Here is a 23,929-nt window from a genome sequence, read left to right on the forward strand (position 1 = left end):
CTTAGCCCAGGTTAACTCAGATTCTATTCTTGTGTACCAGAGTCTACTCAGGAGGGCAATAGGGGATGTTGGGGGAAATGAGCAGGGTAGGGTAGGGGGCATCCTTAAGGAAACATCATTATTTACTTGACTGATGCTGCCTAACAGCACGCTCAAGCCTGGTTCAGTTCTCTGGGATCCTCTGGGTTTTGTTACCTTCTCAAATGCTGATGACCATTGCTCTGCCTACCAAGCAAGCATGCTATAAAGCTGGACAAGTTCGGCTGTGAGGCTGTGAGAAGATGGAACGGAGACAGGGGCAATTAAGTAGGCTGATTTAGTGCTTGTTCAGCACAAGAAAGAAAGTGTGTCAGTAACAAGTCATTACAGATTGAAGAAGGGGTGGGGGAGAGAGCATAAAAATAATTTGAAAGAGATCACAAATACTTTTACTTCTCATAAACCTCCAATGTCAACAAAATGACCCAGGAAATGTAGCTGTGGTTTTACAGAAGGAAAGAATTGAAGTCCTTGTTTTCATCATAGAGGCACTTGTTAAGCTATACCCCTAATATCTGACACCAAAGAAAACTGACTGTAGGGATAGACGGTGAGAGAAGGAACAGGGGAAGAACTCCCACTTTCACTCCTCAACCCACTGGTTTAATTTCCTAGGCAATCTCCATGCCTCTCCTGCATATTTTTCTATTGCCATATTTTTTCCTTTCCTATTAATCCCTCTTGTTTGTCATAATTCTACTCATCTTTTGAGTCTCAACTCAAAAATCAATTCCTCCTTAAAGCCTTATCTGACCATTGCCTTCTTTGTGTTCCCATGATATCACATCTTCTATCCCCATGTACTTTATGGAATTTCTTTTTTTCATGCCTTTCTCTCCCATCAAAGTCCAAAGCTACTTAAAGGAAGAACTGAGTCTTATTTGTTTCTATGTCCCTAGCACTTAACATAATGCCTAACATTTAATAAATGCTCAGTTAACACTGATCATTAAGATCCCTTCATTTCCATTTTTGCCTCTATCTTTTTGGAACTGCTATCATTTCTGCCCATACCCTTTTTTAGTATAACTTTCTTCACACACTCTTCAAAAGGAACCCCAGAGATGGAGGTCATCTTTCCTTGCTTCTGTCTTCTTGAACCTATAAACATGTGGGTTCACCACTGATTTTTTTTGCAAAGAAACACCACATAACATAATGTTAGCAGAAAAAATAGTTATAAAGATCATCTAATCCAATTCCTTTGATTTACAGATGAATAAAACTCAAGCCTAGAGAAGGAAGGTAATTTGCATAACAATACCAACTGGTGAGCAGCAGATAGAATGAAATCTAGAACCCAGGGTCCCTATTTTCCTACCCAGTATTCACAGAGACTCATTTCTCATTATGTACTGTTCTCTCAGGGAACTGACTGCAAATAGAATTTGTACATTCTATCAGAGCTTTTAGGTTGAACCACATAAAAGGATGTTTTTCTGCCAATCCTCTAGGATTAAAAGAGAAATTTATCCTAGATGTACTTGAAAAGTAATCATTGGGCACCCAAGAATGATTTACATTGTAGAATTTTATTTTAATATTTGTTTTTAAATGCAACCATAGTAATTAGGTTAAGGTTATTATAATCATATTAAGGTGTTTTCAGATTTTTAAAATTAAAGTTAATCAAATACATATAAAGGGCCAAAGATTTGTCACAGATGAGAGCAGACTTACTTCACCCGCTTTGAGACTTCTGCCATTTACCTTTCCACAACAACCAAAGTTAAAATGGGACAAACATTGACTGTAAGCCACTGGAGAGCTAGGACCTGTTTAACTCATTTCATTATCTCCTGTAGCCAGATCAAGAATGTCAAAGAAAAATGAATGGAAAAAAGAGTTTTCCTGGCTAGAGATCCTCTTGCCTATTTTCTCAAGCACTGATGAGTTATGTCAGAGGACCAAGGGGCAGGGAGGTTGGAGGGAATATGTTGGGTGTGGAGGAGAGGAGAAGCTATAAAAAAAGAACAGGGGTGAGTCTCACATCAAAGGTCTTACCCTTACACGAAGAAAATTAAAAAAAAAAAAAAATTAGAATCCATTAGGTAACAGAGTACCCAGTTGTCTGCTACAAAAATCAGTCAGTAGGGGCCGGCCCCGTGGCCGAGTGGTTAAGTTCGCGCGCTCCACTGCAGGCGGCCCAGTGTTTCATTGATTCAAATCCTGGGCGCAGATATGGCACTGCTCATCAGACCACGCTGAGGCAGTGTCCCACATGCCACAACTAGAAGGACCCACAATGAAGAATATATACAACTATGTACTGGGGAGCTTTGGGGAGAAAAAGGAAAAAAATAAAATCTTTAAAAGAAAAATCAGTCAGCATTTATTCTCCAATTGCACCAATTATATTGGAATGCATTCAGAAGAGTTTTTCCTTATGGAACATAGTTGCACAGTGCAAATAACTAAGAATAAACAAAGCAACTCCCAAATTTTTAACAAGAAAACTCAATCTCTCTCTGCTTCCTCCAAGTATCTCTTCTTTCAGGGTGCTAAATAAAATATGTAAATACATAATACTTTATTTACAGAAATAAGAGTTCAGGCATTGAAACAATTAGTAATTTGGTTCCTGAAGCAAGATATTTGAAGAAGTGATAATGAGGGCAGTTGAAAATGGGCCTTATGGGAATGAACCTGACTGTTTTACTTCTGTTTGCAAGAGCTGGGCAGGCAATGCTGAAGAGATCCCGCTTTCTGAATGTGCTCCAAGTGCTACAGCTTGCATCTGTGACACTCCTTTACCTCTAGTCAGAGAGCTTAGCTCATCGGGGATACCTTAAACACGTGCATCGTGACTCCACCAATAGGATATAACAACTCATCGCTGAGTCTATAAGTTGGATTTGACATCTAAGCACTATTTCTCATAAATTAAGTCAAAGGGAAGTTTTCAATGACTCTATATATTTAAGCACATGTGCTGAGTTCAATAAATACTTTTAGTAAACGAATATATGTTAGGTCCCCAATACTTAAAAGCATTGTTTCTTATAATCAAAAGGTGAATTTTGGTTCAAATTCATTCAAAAGTTATTTATTAAGTGGCTACCACTGGCCAGGTACTATTTGGGAAGACAGAAGTGAGCAGTGACTTTGGGGAAGGGAGTGGGGAGGAGAAGACAAAGAAATAAGCACATAGATATGTAACTCTGGTGGTGATACGTGCTATGAAACATAAACTGTCCAGGTACATGAATATGCAGGGGGGATTTTTAAACATAAAGACGTCAGGAAAACTAAAAGAAGGGGACATTTGAGTGGAGACCTGAAAGAAGTGAAGGAGTAAGTCCTGTCATTACCTGGGGATAGCATCCCAGGCAGGGGCAAAGGATAGGTGAAAATCCTGAGGCGAGGGTGTGCTTGTGCTTAGAATGTTTGAGAAACATCAAGGAGGCCAGTGTGGCTAGAGCAGAATGAGTGAGCGAAGGGAATAGGTCAGGTTTCAAGAAGACAGCAAGGGGCCTGATCATGCAGACCTTGTGTATTATCGAACAGATTTTGGATTCCATTTTCTGGTTTCTAGGAAACACCATTACAACAACATGGCAGACCTGGAAATCCCTCAGCAATACCCACAGGAAAATCTGGAGATAAGCCAGGGCTGCCGTGCCTTGGCCCATGATGACTGCCAAGAAACCAGATGCTGTTGCTTGAAAAATATTCTACAAGTGCTCAACTTCTATGCCCTTCGATTTCCGTCCATAATGAAGCCTCTACAACAACACAGAATGAAGACAAATACGGGTAAGTATGCAATGAAAAAAGTTTTTATTTAAATTGTTAAAAATATATACTTGGGAAAACAAAATTGCATGAAAGGAAAATATAATATTCTCTAAATGCAATTTTTTTCCAGTTTATTCAATGGACAGAACAAATGTTGCTGGTTGGAAGTAAACTTGGTAGTTATATGAAAATGTTTTTACTATATTTAAACTGAACTTGGTTTTTAATTTCTCAGGAAAAGATTGAACACAAGAATCATGCTAATGAATAAAATTCATACCTATGATGAAATGTACAGATTTATTAAACAGAAATTTCATATTAATAATATTAACATGAAATGTGCATTTGTAACAAATATTGAGAGACAGGAGGATATATTTTGAATTCACTTTTAAGTGATCAAGTAAACTCAGCAAGAAGTACTGAGAAAGATCCTCTTCTTTCCTCCTATATTTTCTTTTGTGTTTTTTAAATTCAAATCAATGCTTTACTCTGTTTCAGAGCCACCTCCATTAACTGTCATTTTTTAAACTGCAAATTATTAGTATTGCCAATTGGAGAACTTCAGCATATTTTGCAGTATGTAAATATGCCATCTGTATCCTACAGTAATACCCATGGCTTACTCCCTAATTAGCAGAAAGGAATGATACCTTATACAGAGCAGCCGTAGTAAAAATAATTAAATAGTGTATAATAAGCATATGACGTGCTTTATTGTCACTAGATATGATACAATCATATCTCAGTAATCCACCTTGAAAAATCCTTATAGCAGATGAAGCAGGTAATGGTTAATATTAAGGACTGAAGAAGAAACTTAGAAAAATAAAGTTTATGTGTTGCTCTGAGAGGCAGCATAGCACAGTGACTAAGAGTGCACACTCTTCAGTCAGAGCCACTGTTTGCGACCTATGTGATCTCGGGCAAGTTATTTAATCTCTCTGGGCCTGAAGTTTCCACACCTTTAAAACAGAAAAAATAATAGAACCTACCCCAAAAGATCATTGTGTAGAGTAAATGAGTTAATGCACATAACAGAACAGGGAATGCTAGAAAGACTCAAGACTTGTAGGCTCTTATTCTTATCTGTATATTCTTTTTAAGAGATGTCACTCCAAAGACCTTATTCAGAAAAACACTCGGAATTTTTCTTCAATTTAGCAAAAGTGTATTTGGGATACAAAGATGAGGAAGACTCTACAAAGTTGTCTACAACTACAAAGTTGTCTTTCAGGAGCTCACAGGAAGGATAGGAAGGAAAGAGGGAGAAAGACACAATATGATAAACAGTATAATGGAACATTTACAAATTACTACTGAAACACCATCACTGGGAAGAATTAGAGTTTTTTTCTAGCTATAAAGCATATATATAAAGTATACATATCTCAATAATCAGATATAATTGGCAAATAACATTGTGTAAGTTTAAGTTGTACGACATGATGATTTGATATACATATATATTGTGAAATGATTACCACAGTGAGGTTAAGTAACACACCCATCATAATTAGTTTTGACTGAGGACAGTTAGGTAGGCTTTGCTTGCAGTAAAGCCCTGGAAAAAGATTCTATGTTAACTAAAAGTTTAAAAGTAATCTTATAAAATTATTTAACCAAAAAAACAAAAAATTCCTGAGAATGGACACCAATCCCTGCAACACGGGAAGCGTTTAGGCTAATAGAGTTTCCGTTCTGCTTTTAGTAACGTCTGCCCCTCTCAGCCCATTCCTTTGAGTTAGCACCCAAAGACTATGCTCCACACAATTAAGATGTTCACACTAAGGGCCAACATGGCTGTGAGAAAGTCTTAAGATTCATAAAATATACCACTTCTCCAGAAAAAGGGAAACCACCTTTGGCTATTCATTTAGGGAAAAGGAACTTCGTTGTATTCTTGTTTACATTGCCCATTGTTGGACAGAGAAAAACCTTGAAGCACTCAAAGCCCAAATTTAGGGGGAATTTTTTGGAATCTTAATATCTCCTCTAAGCCTACTGTAACACCCCTAGAAAACTCTTGTTACGAGATGCAAAATCCTAGCTTTAGTTTGTTAAGAGGGCATAATTCTGAGTGGACCACGGAATATTTATGTCTCTATGCAGCTCTTTGAAGGAATAATCTTATGTTTTTGCGCCTGTCGTGGGTCAGAGGTTCAAATAAGCACTTCTTTCTGTCACTCCTTATATGTTTTTCTATAATTTACAGCTCAGCAAGAGGACTCATAAAACAAAAGTGTCTATTTTATTTCAGCAACTAATTCTAGTTAATCAAAGATTTCCAGCCAAACAACCCAGCATGAAACTCTGCATGGAAAATATGAGGAGAACAAAGCATTTTGTCAAATAACACATCTCATGATGTAAACACATACGTCTCCTAAAGGATATTTTATCGTTTCCACATTATCGGCATACAAAAGGAGCATTCTTGTCGCAGACCTGGTGCGACTGTGGAGTCATCGTCATTGGAAACAAGAGCCTGATTAGGTTCCCACACAGATATGAATAGACTTTCCTTTTTTTGTGAAATGGCTTCTTTTATTCCTTTTTAAAACAGACTGGTAATTGTCACCCTAAAAACACTGAATTGTACTAGGGCAACATTTGTTTCTGCTCTGTTTTCCCATCTTTTTAGAATCGGCCAATAACATTACTATCCCTTCTGGTTGGTCCTCTTCTGGAAAGTCTGAGTTAATCCACAGCTGTGTGAATGTGAAAAAGGGACACAGCAGGCTGAGTCTGTTGGGTCTCTTGTCTGCTAATAAAGTGCACAGTCTGCAGGACAGATGTTAAGAGGATCTGTTAAATAAGTCAGTGGCAGAGATCCTGACCTCTGCCAAGGAACACTTTATTATTCCAGAAAGGGGCATAATTGCAAGACATTAACAATTAGAAGAACCATAGCTTTTCTTTATAGATTTTTACTCCTTGTTTCATCATTTGGTTGAAATATAGTATCAAGGCCCATCCACTGAGAAGCAATGTGCTAATATGATTGGGTTTACTACAATCTGCAGATTACAAGATTTCCCCAAATCCCAGGGAAATGGTTGGACCTTGGCTTTGCTTCAATCTTAAACAGTTTTGTTTATTCTGCGTGTATCATTACACTATTTGCACAGTTTCACTTGCCACAGGGTACCATTGTACTAAAGGGACTATGAACCCTACCAAACATAGTTCCCTAACTATTAAATCTAGTGTAATGGGAAATGTAAACTAGAGATCAAATTAATAGAGAAATATCACATCATAAAGTTGTTCACTATACCTTATACCACTTTACCATTTATGGCGTGAATAAAATCACGTCTACCACAAGCACTGCAAACTCCCAAGTGTGGTGTAAAAGGCACTTTGTGATCTGACCCTTCGCTTACCTTTCCAGTCTCACCTACTTGCTCTTGTACGCTCGGCCTGTACCAAACTGTCGTTTTCTGCGTGTGCCATGCTGTCTATTGCTTCTCCGACCCCAGGCAGGCTGTGCTCTTTGTCTAGAGTGCATTACCTCCTCTCTACATCTCTGCCACTCTGTCTCCTTCCCCTAGAAACCTAGTGAACTCCTGCTCTCCTTTCAAGATTCAGTTTTAACATCACCCCATCCATGAAGGTTGCCAATATTTCCCCAGGCAGAGCTTTAACACTTCCTCCTCCCATAGCAATTTCATTCTGGAAACACATCCAATTTAATGATTATCACACTGTTTACTAGATCGTGGGCCCTCTGGGGGCAGGGATCATGTTCTACTGATCTTAGTATCCCCCAAATCGAACAGAGTGCTTACTACACAGCAGGCACTTAATAAACATTTGGGGAATCAATGCATGTGTAAACTAACTAAACAATTCATCCTCTTTTCATGTTAATATAAGTTTATATTCTGCCCTTGTCACTATTACCAGCACTGTTATGAGGTCTCATACTTTAATATGTCTTATTTTGCTTTTTTTAGTGAATAATCTTCATTAGGTTGGTATATTCAATTGCAAAAAATATATCTCTACAAAAACTCATCCCTACCCCCCCTAGAATAGGTGAAAGCTTGAGATATACTGTCCTCTTAACCATCTGTTTCAATTCAGTTAAATTCATCCACAATTTATTTACAAGAAGCAACCAAATTTAGCTCTTTACACTGTTGCCTCACAATTCTGCACATCCTAACCCAGGCCACTTACAAGCTGTGTGGCTTTGGTCAAGTTAATCCAACTCCCTGGGTCTCAGTCTCTTCAACTGTAACACTAAAACATTCACATAACACTTGACAGGGTGCAAAGCACTTTTCACAAGCGTTTTCTTATTTATTCCTCACAACTGCCCTATTGGGGTAAGTATTATTTCTAATCCCATTTATCAGAACAGGGGTACGGGAAGATTAATTTGCCCAAGTAATGAAAACCATGGTGGAGTTAGGATTTGACCCTCAAGGCCCCTGAGGATCTTTCCAGCTCTGGAAATCTATGTAATTTTATAATCTCCTTGTCTATTTGGGAAGGCTTCCCATTCAATATGGTGGCATTTTTTCTTGATTGCTGGGAAGTCCCGTTTACAGTACCTTAACTGCTGCCTGGCCATCACTCCTTGCTAAAGAGCACTGCACTGGGCCACGTACTTTCTGAATTCAGGAGTGGTCATCAGGCATAGGCATTAGGACAAAAAGATCTCAAAGAGTCTATATACAACCAGCTTGGTCAATCAATAAATATGCATATTTACATACTTATATACCAAATTATCAGCCATATATTATCTGTTCTTATCACTTGGAAGTATTACTCATTTAATTGATTTCTTCCCTAGACTATTACTATAAGAGGGCGGGAACTTGCTTAGCTTACTTGCCTAACAGCATACCTTAAGTACACAGTACATGCTTTAAAAACATGTGTTAAATTAATGGATGAGCAAGAGAGATACAAGTATAAGGGTGTGGAGAGAAATGATATTTATTGAGCATTTACCATGCAGCAGACGTTATGCTAGGCAACTGGCTTAGTGTAATTCTTTTAATCCTGACAATATGGGAGGTGTCATTATCCCCATTTCACAGATGAGGAGATGGAGGTTCAGAGAAAATTAGCTTAAGGTCACATAAGCTCCTTTAACTGAAGAAGTCTTGTGGAGCCAAGAAGCACTGCTTTCTTGAAACCTCCAAGTCATTCACTACTGTATAGATAGAAAACATGTCAGAGAGCAAGCTGGCTGCTAAATAAAGCATGTTGTTCCAATACACGGAGGCAAATCATCACCTGATGATATACAGTCATTTTCCTGTTTTATTTGGTGACAATGTTTCATAATCAGGAAATGTGGCAGAGGTGGATGTAACATTAGGAATGGCATGGTTGGATATAGAAGAATTATGTATGACTATTTTGTTCTGCAACTAAGAAATGCCTCTTTGTTAAAACTATTGGTAAATGGATTTCAAAATGGATGACTACTATCCACATCACAGTCACATCCAGACCTCTACTATCTCAACAAAGCTTCTTGCTCTTGCCCTCACTTTCTGTTGTGTTATGTCTAAGCCAACTATTCAACTACTCATTATTCAGGGACTGCCCCTTGGGCCCTGGAGCAAACACTTCCCTGGACCTGAGGAAGATGTTCTGAGCAGGTCAACAGCAGAGAGGAATCTCTTTTTCTATGTAGGCGAAGGAGCTCCTGAACTCTGGAGGGCAATCCCAGTGAGGCAAGGACCTGTTGGGGCACATGCTCCACTCCATTTAGTGACAGTGAGTGTTTGTCCTTCCTTTTTATTTTTTTTTAATTTATTTGTTTTTTTCTTTTTAAGCAGACCAAGTGATAATCCATTGAGAATGTGAGGCTAAACCACTTTTCCTATAGAGTTTTTAAATTGCGCCTCTGAGAAGGAGTTTGATACAATTCAATGACTGAAGTAATACCTTTGTCCATTTGAGCATTAAATGGCCCGTTGAAATACAGCTTAGTTAGAGGGAATTTCAGAAAATACTACTTTCTAATTTTTTTTTTGTATTTTATTTCTCTCCCAGCTGACTAGAGCTGAGCTTGGAAAACGCAGCTCAATCACTTTCCACAGCCTCTCAGGTCAGCCTCTCACCAGTGTTAATTAAATACAACCCCCTTAGAGTACGAGAGGTTAAGTGAGAGCAACATAGCGTTCTTCTCCAATACATTACTGTGAACACAAATGGCCATAATCTGTTTATAAGAAGGCTTCTTTGAGCACCAAGGTCTCACTAATGAAAAATTATAAGAGGAAAAACAACATAATGTGACAACTGTTCATAGCAAAATACATTTTAAACTACCCATTTCCACATCCATTGTGCTTAAATAACACATACCATAAAGGAAATCGGTGTAACAGATGGTTTCAGCCCTGCGTAGCAAATGCAGACGAGTTTTCAGTATGATAAAGTGAAACTGTAAAAGCCAGTGCAAAATTCAGTCAATCTCTTATCTAAAAGTCTTCCTTCCCCTCAAGAGAGAGAATCTTTCCCTAGCAGCTACAAGTATTAGTGTATTTTCTCTTTTTAGCAGATGCTGTATCTTCTGTGGCACAACTTGAACAAACTCTAAAACTAGGAAATTGCTGAAATAACAACTCTGTACTAGCCATTTTAAATTAGAAAAGTCTCTTTAAGCTACCAGGTTTATGGTTCTAAAAAGTTTCATACACTGTCCAGAGCTATTTGTAAACTAAATCATTTAAAATAAAGCTCTTTAATACTCTATAATTAGTCTTGTCTCTCTGAACATGACTTTACTGTAAATGCTTCTTCCTGACTCTCCTATTGTCCCAAGATTCCTGAGAAGAAAGCAGCCAAGCGATAATTCAACATTATTGCTGCTTCAGTGCACTAATCGCTTAAAGAGCAGCAATGACTCTGTGCTCTCTGCCCCACAGCTCCCACAGCCTCCTGGCCTGAGGCAGGCATCCCGACCCAGCAACGTCCAGATGTCAAGAGGAATCCCCAGCTCCTGATGCAGCAGGCGCTCCATTCCAGTATGGTCAAACATCTGCTTCATCTGCTGGCATGCAACCTGCTGAACATGCTCAGAGGGCAGCACAGGCTGGGGACGGGCAAGGACACACTCCCCAGCTACTCCAGAAGACTCATCGAAACTTCGAAATTATAGGACAGCACTGGAAACTCTCAAAAGAATAGAGCTCTGGCATTCAGCAAAAACATTCTAAGCATTTTCCTCAAAAAAAAGTTACAGAATAAGATAAGACAGATTTCATGATAGTTCTTCTTATTCTTGTTAAATTCTGTTAGGTTTAAAGTTTCTTCTGGACAGTTAGCTGGAAGTTTGGAAAATACATGAACTCTTTGGGATCCGAGAATGTCATGTTGACTTTGAAATTTTTCCCTTTTGTAATTTAATTACATCACTTTAAATTCATTTGAATATTATAATGAGGGGAATAAGTTATGTAAGAAAGCTTCTAAATGACTGTGCTCTCTACTACCAGTCAGCAGAGTTTAAAGCCAAGAATCCTGGGCAAGAAGTAAATTTTAAAAGGCACTTAAATCATCTATTACAGTCTTATTTTGTTTAATAGATGAATAATCTGATCCAAGTCACTTAACCCATCTGAGTCTCACCTACTTCTTCTAAAATATAGGGATAATATTAAAGCACGTTTGTTATAAAGCCTAAGTACAAATTGCCTATTAAACTGTAAAAGACAAAAGACTATATAATATGTATTATGTATATGTATGCATATGCATATGTTTATATTTTTCTTATATCTATTTGGTTTGGTTTTTAGAAAGAAAGTCTGGATTCTTTTGTAATATCCAGTTCACACATCAAATGCAAGTTCTCTGCTGAGAATGATTACACTCATCCTATGGGATCTCAATAAATAGCATCCCATAAAAACTAATGAAAAGCTCCCAGGTCCTCACCAAATTTCACATTTACTTCACTCTGAAAGATAGGCTTATATACTATTACAGTCAGAAATAATACTCCTTTACTGAAAGCCAGAGTATATGGTGTGCTTAATACAATTGAAAAGATGAGCCTGAGGAGAATTGTGACTGTTCTAGCCAAAAACGACTGGCTAGAATAAAAGTCTCAGTTTTGAAGATCAAAGTGAAACAAAAAACTGAGGATAAACAACCAAACAGGTCTCAATTTTTAAAAATCTGCCCATCCAGATTCATGTGGATGGGTAGATTGGTAGGTGGGATATTTCTGTTAAGATGAGTAAGATTTGCAATCCCAACTCTTTATTATTTACTAGACTTCTTTCTTATTTTCTCCTTTCCCCACTAGAATGTAAATTCCACGAGGGCAAGGACTTTGTTTTATTTACTGATATTTTCCCAGTATCTAAAACAGGTTCACTCAGCCTCAGCACTACTGATATTTTGGGCTGGCTAATTCTTTGTTGCGGGGGGCTGCCCTGTGCGTTGTAGGGTATTCAGCAACATCCCTGGCCTCTACCCACCAGACGCCAGTAGTATCTCCACTCCCTCTCCCAGTCATAACAATCACAAAGGTCTCCAGACATTGTCAACTGAACCTAGGGGGCAACAGTGCTTCTGGTTGAGGACCACTGGTCTAGACAGTACCTGGCACTTAATGGCACCAAATAAATATTTGTTGAATAACTGAATGATTGAATTTGTTATGCTTGGATTTTCATACAAACTTTTTCAAATTTCCTAAGCATGATCATTTATAAACTCCCTTTTAAAGGCATGATTTTGATTGAACTTTAAGATATGAGTGTTATGTCATTGTAACAGTCTTATTCAAAGCTAACAAGTGTAATTTTAAGTAGCAAGAATTTAAAAAGAAAAGATGTAATACTTCTTTCTTTAATTTAAATGAATAAGTGAATTAGAGTAAAAACTTGATAAATATCTCAAAAATGGATTTTCTAGATTCAAAGCAGCTCTATTTCAAACTGGCTTCAAATGAGCACTGTATGTTTGCCTTTGTAGTGTTTGAGATAGTCAATACACATATATACATTTTAAGCAATAAAACTTTCATACACATCTAGCATTTACTTATTTTTGTTTTAGTTCATACTGCTCAAGGTCAATAGCATTAGGGAAATCACTGACAAGGTACCAAGGATCGTGGTCTAGGTCAATTTATATATCATGACCTCGAAGGTTGGTTACAGGTATTATAGCTGGTGATACAAGAGAAACACACAGTAAGGAGTGAACTCAATGCAGTTTACTGGAAATCAAAAAGTCTCATTAAAGTCTTTGCTTCACAAAATGACTAAGAGGGTGCAGGTCTTGGGAAATTTATTTGGCTTTATTTTGCCTCCATTTGTTAGTCTATTAAAAGGAAATGCAAATACTTAGCTAACCTGCAATAAATGATTATAAATATACAGGAATTGGTGTTTATAAAATTGGAAAAAAATAATGTTAAATTAATTCTTCTCAATTAGATTCAAGATGACCCTACTGATGTCATCAATTATAAGGGAGGAATGAAAGAATGGAACAGAATGACTTTTTAATCTACACAGCAACCAGTACAGAGTAAATAGTAGATGTTTAGTGCTTTTTTATTTACATTTAATTGAGAAAAGAATCCATTACTAGTGCTTGGAAGATACATAAGAGATTCTAGTTATTGTCCTAATCCTAATGATCTAGAACAGTCAAAACAAAGCAAGATATTTTCACATCAGTACAGAAAGCTTAAATTGTTACAAATTTTCCCTGAATTTACAATTTAGATGGATTTGCACAAACATGCGTATCTTCAGCATATGAACTTTTATGTAAATAAGAAAAGAATTGGCAGAAAGGAAGAATTGACAGAGTAGTAACAACCATGTGCTAGCCTTACTGGTCAAAAGTCTTCTCCCTCCACTGGAGCTATGAGGGGAATCCAGCCAACTGTAGCTTCTTAATCTCTTTTAATCAAACTATCATTAAAAAATATATTTAGATTGGAAGAATTAATATTGTTAAAATGTCCATTCTACCCAAACTGATCTACAGATTCAATGCAATCTCTTTTAAGATCCCGATGGTATTTTTTACAGAAATAGTAAAAGCGATCCTAAAACTGATATATAACCACAAAAGACCCTGAATAGCCAAAAGCAATCTTGAACAAGAAGAACAAAGCTAGAGCCATCACACTTCCTGATTTCAAAATATATTACAAAGCTACAGTAATCAAAACAGTATGACACTGGCATAAAACAGGTATAGAGACCAATGGAACCGAATAGAGAGCCCAGAAATAAACCCACACATGTGCAGTCAAACGATCTTTGACAAACGTAACAAGAATACCCAATGGGGAAAGGATAGTCTCTTCAATAAATGGTGTTGGGAAAACTGAGTATCAACATGCAAAATAATTAAATTGGACTTTTATCTTAAAACATACACAAAAATTAACTTGAAGTGGATTAAAGACTTAAAGGTAAGATCTGAAACTTTCAAGTACATATCCAAAGGAATTAAATCAAGATCTCAAAGAGGTGTCTTCACTCCCATGCTTATTGCAGCATTATTCACAATAGCCGAGGCATGGAAGCAACCTAAATGTCAATTGACGGATAAATGGATAAAGAAGATGTGGTATATAAATAAAATAGAATATTATTCAGCCTTAAAAAAAGAACGAGGAAATCCTGCCATTTGCAACAACATGAATGAACTCGCTAAGTGAAATAAGCCAGACACAGGACAAATACTATGTGATACCACTTCTATGAGGAATCTAAAATAGTCAAACTCACAGAAACAGAGAGTAGAATGGTGATTGCCAGGGGCTGGGGGAGGGGAAATGGGAGGTATTAGTGAGGGGGAACAAAGTTTCAGCTATGCAAAATTAATAAGTCCTAGTCAACTACTGTATAGCATAGAGTCTATATTAATAATACTGTATTGTTTACTTAAAAACTTACTGAGAGGGTAGATTTTATGTTAAATGTTCCTACCACAGAAAATAATAATCATGGTAGGCGAAAATTTTTGGAGGTGATGGATATATTCGTGGCATAGATTGTGGTATGGTTTCACAGATGTATACTTATACCCAAACTCATCCAGTTGTATATTTCAAATAAGTACAGCTTTTTGTATGTCAATCAGACCTCAATAAAGTGGTTTAAACAAATGTTTTTGTCCTGCTCAGTCTGTTCTGTTACCTGAGATTTCAGAATATTTCATCACACCTTTTCCTGATTTAGATTTCCTAAATGCTGTATATCCTAACTTATTCTATGGTTGGAAATTGGAGTGAAGCATTTTCTAAAACATTAGCATGTTTTGCTTTCAAACCTTCCAATATATCCTTAATCACTTCATCTCTCTGATTTCCAAGGTAGCTCATTATAACACATACAGATATATGATACATAATATCAACCAAAGAATATCTCCAAACTTCAATTTGGTAAAAAGAGGAATAGAAATACCTGTCTCTACTTTAGAAACCATTGCACCTTACAAGCAGTCTATTTAAATACAATATTCACACACTGGGAGCTCCCTGTTGAGTGGATTCATTAGTGAGGCTGGAGTTAAATGAATGTTGGTGGAAATCTTACATTAGGAAAGATAGAGGACTGCACTTATTTTGTAATTCCAAGGCCCTGGGCTCCTGCTAAACCGTCTCTGCAAGTCTGACTGAACATGCCATCAATCAAATAACTTAAACACAGTGATTAACAGAACTTATGTGAGAAGAGCCATACTCTCTCAACTTTTAGATATTACCTTAAAGGCAACTGAAAATCAAATTTCTAAAAGAAAATCCAGTTTAACCAATGTTTTAATTTGCGGATTGGTATAAACTTATTCTGTTTCATTGAATACAATAAGTCAGATTTCCAAACATTAGGAAGTATGTTCACATTTTGTGTCCTTTTCTGATCTATCTTTCTCTAACCTCCACCAGGATTCACTCAGTACCTGTTGTTTTCCTTAAGAAGCCTACCTAGAACTGAAAAGTTGTTTGCAAGAAATATTGCCTCCTAAATACAGAACACTTGACCGAACATATCCAGAAAAAATGTTTTAAAAGAAGCTTGAGGGGCCAGCCCCGTGGCCGAGTGGTTAAGTTCACATGCTCCACTTCGGCAGCCCAGGGTTTCACTGGTTTAGATCCTGGGCACGGATCTAGCACTGCTCATCAAACTATGCTGAGGCAGTGTCCCACACAGCAGAACTAGAGGGACCTACAACCAGAATATACAACTATGTACTGTGGTGGTTTTGGGGAGAAGAAAAAAAAGAGGAAGATTGGTAACAGATGTTAGCTCAGGGCCCATCTTTAAAAAATTAGAAAATTAAAAAGAAAATAAAAGAAGCTTGGGTCCCAGGTGACCAACAAAGACAAAATTCATTAATTCATTTTACCAAATACTGTGCCAGGCAATATCGAGGATTCAACAGTAAACAGAAAAGACAAAAATCCCTGAATTCAGTAGCTTACATTCCGATAGATTAGAGCTGCCCCTCAGAAGCACTTAGGCAGGAAAGCTAGAGTAGAATTGACTGCTTATTGGGACATTGGAAAGATTTTTTCTATTCTGATGGAAATCTAAAACATGTCTCATTATCCCATTTACTGTTCAAAACTACCTTGAGAATAAATATTATCTCCTCTTAACAAAGAAAAACTGAAAAAAGAAGGCAATTCAAGAACAGTACAAGACAACATAGGAATTAAGTAATAATGGAAACTCTAATCCATGATTCTGATTCCAAAGTGGAGCTCATTCCATTAGTCCACAGCTCATCTAATCCCAGCTGTAAGGGTCCTCACAAGTTCCATCACACTTAAAATCAAAGTGGGTGAGGGAAGGCTGATTAAGAGAAAAGCAAGCATTTCTCCTCAAAGCACAAACCCAAGGTTGGCATCCTCAAAAAAAGCTTTGAATCAATGCATTCCTTTTTCTCCATTGGGTAGCCAGTAATTGGTCACTCTAATTAACTCTTTATTCAACTCTCTATTAGAAATCACAACCTCCAAATCCTACCCAGCAAAGCTAACTGACCCTCTCATTCCTCTACAGCATGTTTACAATTGCAAACAAGAAGACAGAGTATGAGCCAGAGAAGAGCATCCACACACGGTATCATAAAGATTCAGGCTGGAACTGAAATAGAAATAGAGCATTCCCAGGGTTGACGGGCACTTCTTCACTTTCCATTTATAGCGTGAAATTTGACAATATCATTTAAATAAAATATGTGTTTGTATTCACTTTTGCAAAAACTTCAATTGTTCTCCTCCATCTTTGTAAATTTGGCAAGACTTTAACAGTTTCATTTAAGAATAACTTATGGTTGATAGGTTTTCCTAATGTTTAAGGCTCTAATTAAACTCCTTTCCCCTAATCTTCCCTAACCTATACATAATGCCTATAAAAGTGAAAATGTAATTATATTGATATTTTTAAATTTTTCATATTTACTTCCTCTCATTTAGGCAACCACCCATACTATCATTATAAGACCTTGTCTGTTAAAATATGTTCCAACTAAAGCTTGGTAGGCTTTGAATGCTCGATAAAAATCATTCTCTGAGGCTAATGAAGACAGAAACTCTGCCTGTAACAATATTAAGTTTGTTTTCTCTGGTGATTCAGAGAAGTGAGCAATCTGTCAGTAATACACTGAGTGAAATTACTTGTCTTGTATGAATAACTGCTGACAGTCACTTTATCTCAGGGCTGACCCAAACATCTCCCTGCTGACAAACAAATTACTATGTCTAACTTCGAAAAGGTAACTAGCTTGTTTTTAATTTTGATTGGGCTTTCAGAATCCCTTAGACATACATTCAGTCCCATCCCTCATTGTATTAAAAAAAAAAAGCAACAAAAAGTGTTTGGCAGGGTGGGGGCAGGTTTGAATTAATGAGTAAGGAAAAAAGGAGGGAAAGAAAAACCCTATCACTTGGAGCTAAGAAAAAGAACTGTTATTGCTTCTTCCCAAGACTGTTATGCAGATAAAACTAGTAAGTGTGTCTACCCAACATTAAGACTGGCAGTGCCGCCAGTGACTGACTGGGTGAGTGAGCACATTACCGAGACAGTATTGTAGGAATTAATTTTCTTCAATAAAGTGATTTTTAAGGCTCATATATTTCACAATCTAAACATATGTCACTGTTTCATAAACAAAATAAATGGATTAAAATAATACATTACCAAAATGCTGACATGTGGAGATATTTTAATTAGAAATTCTTAAGCTGTGTGATATTTAACTGCTGTATTTGCTAAAGAGAAGCATGCATCATTTAATAAGAAGGCATGAGACAGGTGTATCACTTTGCCTGATATGGTACCAGATTGTGTTTAACATAAGCTACAACTATGAGGCAACATTACTCCCAATTAAAAACAAAACAAAACAAAATTACTTTAAGGATTCATCCTATTGAAAGTAATCACATAAAATGAATCAGTCTACTAAACCCATTTTTTCACTAAAAAAAAAGTCATTCGGAGCTTAGTCTCTGAGACAATATTTCTTCAGAAACAATCTAACATCTTAGCTATTTAAAGGCCATATTTACATGACTGCCTCATTATACTGGTCCCCCTTCCTTAACATTCTTTTTGACTTACTTGAAGGACCAATGCTAACATCGCTGAGGAAAGCAAATGGCAACTGGTCCTGAAATTTATACGGGTAGAGAATTGGAATAAGTAGCAATATAATATATTGTTTACTGTAGCTAGTGCCCTCTGTTCTCTAAAGGTCAAAAGCACTGTAACCTTAGAATTACAGTTTCTGATTGTTCCCAGGGTTAAATACATTATCAAAATTAATGGTTCTAGCCCCTCAACCTTCAGATATATGAGTATTCATGCCTCCATCTGCTGAACTGTTCAACTAAAAATAGCATTCTTCGGCCTTCTCTCTCCTAATATTGTGCCCCTGAGGCAGAGGAAACCATGCCTTACATCAGCACAGAATACCAAAAAAAAAGTCTTTCCTGAATCTTCCTTATTTCAAAGAAAGGAAGAACTGGAATATGTAAGAAGGGTCTTTACACTTTAAATCCCTTTTCTCTTCTTGATAACAAAATTTCAGGTTTCCAGGGTATAACTATAAATTCTGTTACGATTTAGCCAGGCTCATTAATGTTAGAAGTGACAACCTTTGAAGGACAAACTAACTATAACGTCAGGTAGAGAGGACCAGTCTGCACAATGCACTAGAGGATGTGTGGAGGCTGGGGGTGGGGAGAGGGGGAGGTATGTAAGTGTTGTGGGTTTTTCTCCCTAAAAATCTTTGTTTAGAAATAAAATCAGTTAACACAATTGCAATACTTCCTTAGTATGAACAATTTATCATGTTCATGACTGTTGACAGAGTTATGACATTTTAGCTTGTTGAGGAGGGGAGAAAACCCTAGCTAGAAAAGAAAGTAGACTTTAAAATCAAGAAAGCAAGATATTAAATTTTCTCTCTACTTTTGCTCAGGATTTACAATGTCAGTGTCTGTAGCAGCTTAGATATGGCGTCTACTGTGCTCTTCACGAACGTCCCAGAAAACACGTTACATTCACACCAGGAAGGTGGGAAACCTGCCTTTCAAGTAAGGTCAGTCTTTTCTAACCAGTGTACCATATAAGCAAACAGAGCAAAGGTTTCCTGACATGCAGGAAAAAGGTGCAAAAAATGGAAGCAAGAAACCAGAGCAAGAATAAACAAAAACCCAGGAAACTCTCAAACCAGCCCAACTGAAACTATAAAGCCATCAGGGCTTCCACTGTAATGGGTTCTCTATTTCGACTAATTAAAGTGACAGACACGTGGCATATGTTGTGCTTCCAGATCAGCATTGCTACAGTACTGCATAGATCTGGCACTCACATATATGACATCATGGTTTTCAGAACCCAACAGAAGCCAGATTTGACAGTGTCAGGGGTCACTGATGGCGGGGGTGCAGGGGGTGGGGGGTTGGCGCAAAAAGCCAACCTAAGCAAAAAATTAGTAAAAAAAGGGATTGAGTAGAAAACTGGCTAAGGGAAGGTTGACAGGATGGAACTTATTCTATTAGGAGAAAATAAAAGCCAAAGAAGAGAGGAAGTCTCGACTCTGAGCCCAGGCCACCTGCTTTCACATTCTTCCAAGCACTTAAAAGTTTAACAGACTATTTGTCCTGAGCAGGTCAGCTTGCTAACTGTCATCACATAGAAAGGCTTGTTCCTAACGTCCAGTTATCTCTTTGTTTAGCACTCCTAAGCACAGTAGATTTTCAGAATATCCAGAAATATGTCACCTTCTTTATAGCCAAAAGAAAGCCTTAGAAAAGAAACCCCTTCTGCCTGTAAAGAAGACAGCAGATACTCTGACAGTATATGCCTGGTCACGTCTGGTCACGTGGAAACCCCCTGTATACCTCTTATATCAAAGTGAAAAGGAAAGAAGGAGATGGGCAACAAGCCCTGCAACTCTTCCTAAGGCTGCTTCCAAGGTGGTCTTTGATCATGTCCTCTTCTTTCTTCTTAGGAGTGAGTTTTCTCTATCATTTTCCAAAAACGCAGGTTCAAAAGCAGTAGAGAAGAAGATAATGTCAAAGGGACACTTTATTGATTACACACTATTTGATATGTATCGACTGGCAGAACCAATAGGAGCTGAATATACAACTTTGTTGGATGTAATTATTTTCTTTTTTTGAATTGAATTTCCCATCCCAGGTTAGCATGTAAAATTTAGTCTTAGATCTAACTCAGAAAGTTAAAGTGTGTTTCAGTCTGAGGTAACTTGTCTCCATTTTTTTTTTGGGATTCAACACATAGCTGGCAACTCTCCAGTATCTGATAGTCCCAGAGAGGGCCTCCATTGATACAGGAGAGGAATGAAGCATGAAACTGGAGAGAGGACGACTGGGTCTCTGTAGCAGAAAAGGGCTTAGTTTTCAAAAGAGCCACATGAGCCATCTTTTCCCAAGTAGCAAGAATATCCCACAAAAACAACAAAGAGCTTTACTGGAAGTTAAATATGAAAGGGATACTACAGAAATTTAGGGGCAAAAAGCCACCAGTCAGACCCAGGCACCCATTCTGACTTCAACCTGAGAAAACTAACTTAGGAGATCTGAATTAGGCAGAATTAGAAATCCTGGGTGATAAGTCTGACTCCGTGAATATTTTGTAGCCTTGGTTAAATAACAACCTCTCTGAACCTCCTTTGCTTTGTCTATACATGCAGGATCATATTTTATCAACTTTACAGCATTGTTATATGGTCAAATGAAATTTTTAAAAATGTTGAAGTGTTTTTTAAACACTATACAGAACTATACGTTAAAAAAAGGAAAAGAGTGGGGCCAGCCTGGTGGCATAGTGGTTAAGCTCACGCACTCTACTTCAGCGGCCTGAGGTTTGCGGGTTCAGATCCCGGGTGTGGACCTAGACACTGCTCATCAAGCCATGCTGTGGCAGTGTCCCACATACAAAATAGAGGAAGATTGGCACAGATGTTAGCTCAGCAACAATCTTCCTCAAGCAAAAAGAGGAAGATTGGCAACAGATGGTAGCTCAGGGCCAATCTTCCTCACCAAAAAGAAAAAAAAAGTAAAAAAGTAAGGGAAATAAAGACAGTTTTAAAGATACTCTTAATATAAAGAATTTGCCTAAATATATAGCAATAATAAACCTAATTCAGGGGCATTGGTTTCGGGTTTGCCTTTTTCTCTGAAAAAAAAAGGAGCAAAAATCAGCCTCCTTAGGAGGAATAAAAAGTGAAAGATTATGTTTTAAAGTTTAGTTTGAGTGCTTGCCACTTTTTCAAAAAGCCTAGACTATGACCGAACAATCCAGTCCCCCACCCAATGAAGCGCCAATGGAAGCATTCATACCTCAATCTGTTTGTGGTTGTAAGAGTGGCCACCACCATGTTCAAAGGTGTCCAAACTCCTGCCAAAACGGTCACTTAGGCCCTTTAGCCTTGGGTTAATTTGTGGGTGGGAGACATGACCCTTCTGTTTAGTAGCATATTCAGAAAAAAAAAAGACAAAACATACTGTCAGAACTCATGAAACAGAACACATATTTCTAAATCCAGGGTAAAGACCACATCAAAGTCTAGAAAGTAGAAGGTTTAGGACCCAGACCCTCTTTCACAGAAACTTCGTTATAGGATTGAACAATGGTATTGGTTCTTACTTCTGCCTCTGAGAAGAAACGGTAAAGCACAGCTATGGGAAAAGGAGAAACAGATCCGGTTTACTCTGAGGGGGCTTTTGTAGAGTTTTACCAACTGCAGTAAGTTCCAGTGTTAGTTGTGGAAAAGGGGGAGGTTTGGAAGAGAGGTAGGGCTGCTACTCCTGTTACGCAAATTTCTAGCTCTGCCAGGCAGTTCATAACAGGTAATATCTTCAAGGCTTTCTGGATGAGGCTTACAACAAAAACCTCTCAAAGTATTGCAAAAGTTCTTTACTTGTAAGGCTCAAATGATGTTTTTTCATGGCAAAATATTTGTACATTTTCTGTGTTCAAGTCATACAGGGAATGGCAAAGAAGAAATAAAAATGCCTAGCCAGATGCTATTCCCTAGATTATTTAAGAAAACATAAAAATAATCACAGTAAATTATAAGAATAAAAAACTATCTTTAAACTTTCCACTGTATTGAAATTTAAGTTGTTTATTATCATATATTTTCTAAATCGTCAAATACTGAATGTTTAACCATTATTTTAATGACATTATCTTTGTATTAAAATATATATTCACATTCAAAGTCAATTTCCCATCAAAATGGCAGTTGTAGAAGGATGTAAAGATGACCTAGCCCTACTGCAAACCCCTCATTTTACTGTGAAGAAGATAAAGTGCAAATGATTTTTTATTCAGCTTCCAAAATACTTTGTCTCCAAGATTAGCTTTATAAGTAAAGAACATTAACCCAGAACTTGGTCAGACACCGTGCCCAGAGTTTTGACTCACATGAAGACGAGGATGAGGACAAGGATACTCATATTCAGGGACAGTATGTTTATATTTTACCAAATAGCTAAAGTAATTTGGCAATAAAAACCCCAATTCTATGAGCTGCAAGAAGGAAAACATCCCACATAATGTTCTGTTTTGACTCTTATGAGTAAAAGCTAATCTGGACATAAATGGAGATGTGGATGAAAAATTGATAAGGAAAAAGCATACATATCCACTAACAACTAGCCATAAAAATTGTAAAACCATTAACTCACCTGATAGAGAACATATAGCACTAAATCATAATGTCATTTTTCCTTTTAAAATATTGAAACTGGCAACATTCTCTTCTATTTGCAGTATGTAAGTACACAAGGTGTTAATCCTTCTAGGCTATGCTTAAAAAATTATTTAACATTCAGGCTATTATTTAGCATACAGCTGGTTAGCAGTTTTCCACCAAAGTCCTGGCTTGTATCCCACGTTTTTTTCTTCTGGCACTTACCTGGAGCTGTAAAGGGCTGAGTCCAGAAGCAGCAGCAGCTGCCATTGTTGATGGAATGAACTGTACGGGGTAGTTATCACCTGTCAGAAAGAACAATGCATGCAGGTTTAGACAATGCACAGGGAATCGCAGCAGACAAGTACAAACATGGTCCTTGGATTGCCTGAGCTTTACCACATTGCTCTAAGCCCAAACATCTGCAGAAACAAAGGGCTGAGTTGGGCACAGACTTGCAGTGCTGCTTTGGAACTTTTTGTTAACAGATAGCTGGTAGGCAAACTGGCAAAACATGAATGTGATGTTAAAAAAATTAAATGTGCAATTCAAGCATGTTCACTCCACTACAAATCTTGTAATACATCATTTTTTTAAGAGTAAAAAAATATGTTAAAGCCAGGCTGACACTCAGTTCACTGAGAAAGCTTTAAGGCTTTTATAATAGAACAACAAAAAGTTTTGGCAAGGCAGAGTATTAGAGTCCAAAAAAGATTATGAGCTATTGACTGTCCATAACCCTAAACTTTATTTTATAAAAAATAAAGAAAGAATTTTAAAAATGCAACCTCTTCAACTTGATAGGGGTGAGAGGGAAGCTAATCTTATCTGCCAACATTCTGTGAAATCCCTAGTATCTCAACAGGAGTGGAAACCATATTTTTTTGGATTAACTTCTGGCGGAACCCAGTACAGAATCATGTGCACTAGGCACTTGTCACTTATCCTC

The 23,929-nt window shown here is 37.4% G+C and overlaps 1 protein-coding gene across 50 annotated transcripts in view; it reads right to left on the reverse strand.

Moving 5' to 3' along the window:
* SOX6 (SRY-box transcription factor 6) overlaps positions 1–23,929 on the reverse strand; it is a 570,771-nt gene that overhangs the window by 94,237 nt on the left and 452,605 nt on the right. For 28 of the 50 annotated variants that reach the window (XM_070274840.1, XM_070274842.1, XM_070274841.1 and 25 more), the window contains one exon: positions 23,206–23,285. In XM_070274840.1, the coding sequence (XP_070130941.1) occupies positions 23,206–23,285 (80 nt within the window). Of the gene's footprint in view, positions 1–21,622; positions 21,746–23,205; positions 23,286–23,929 lie in introns of all 50 variants that reach the window. The other 22 variants (XM_070274819.1, XM_023646092.2, XM_023646099.2 and 19 more) reach the window with 1 other exon arrangement.

This window comes from Equus caballus, chromosome 7 (genome assembly GCF_041296265.1).
Source record: "Equus caballus isolate H_3958 breed thoroughbred chromosome 7, TB-T2T, whole genome shotgun sequence".
Classification (NCBI taxonomy): Eukaryota; Metazoa; Chordata; class Mammalia; order Perissodactyla; family Equidae; genus Equus; species Equus caballus.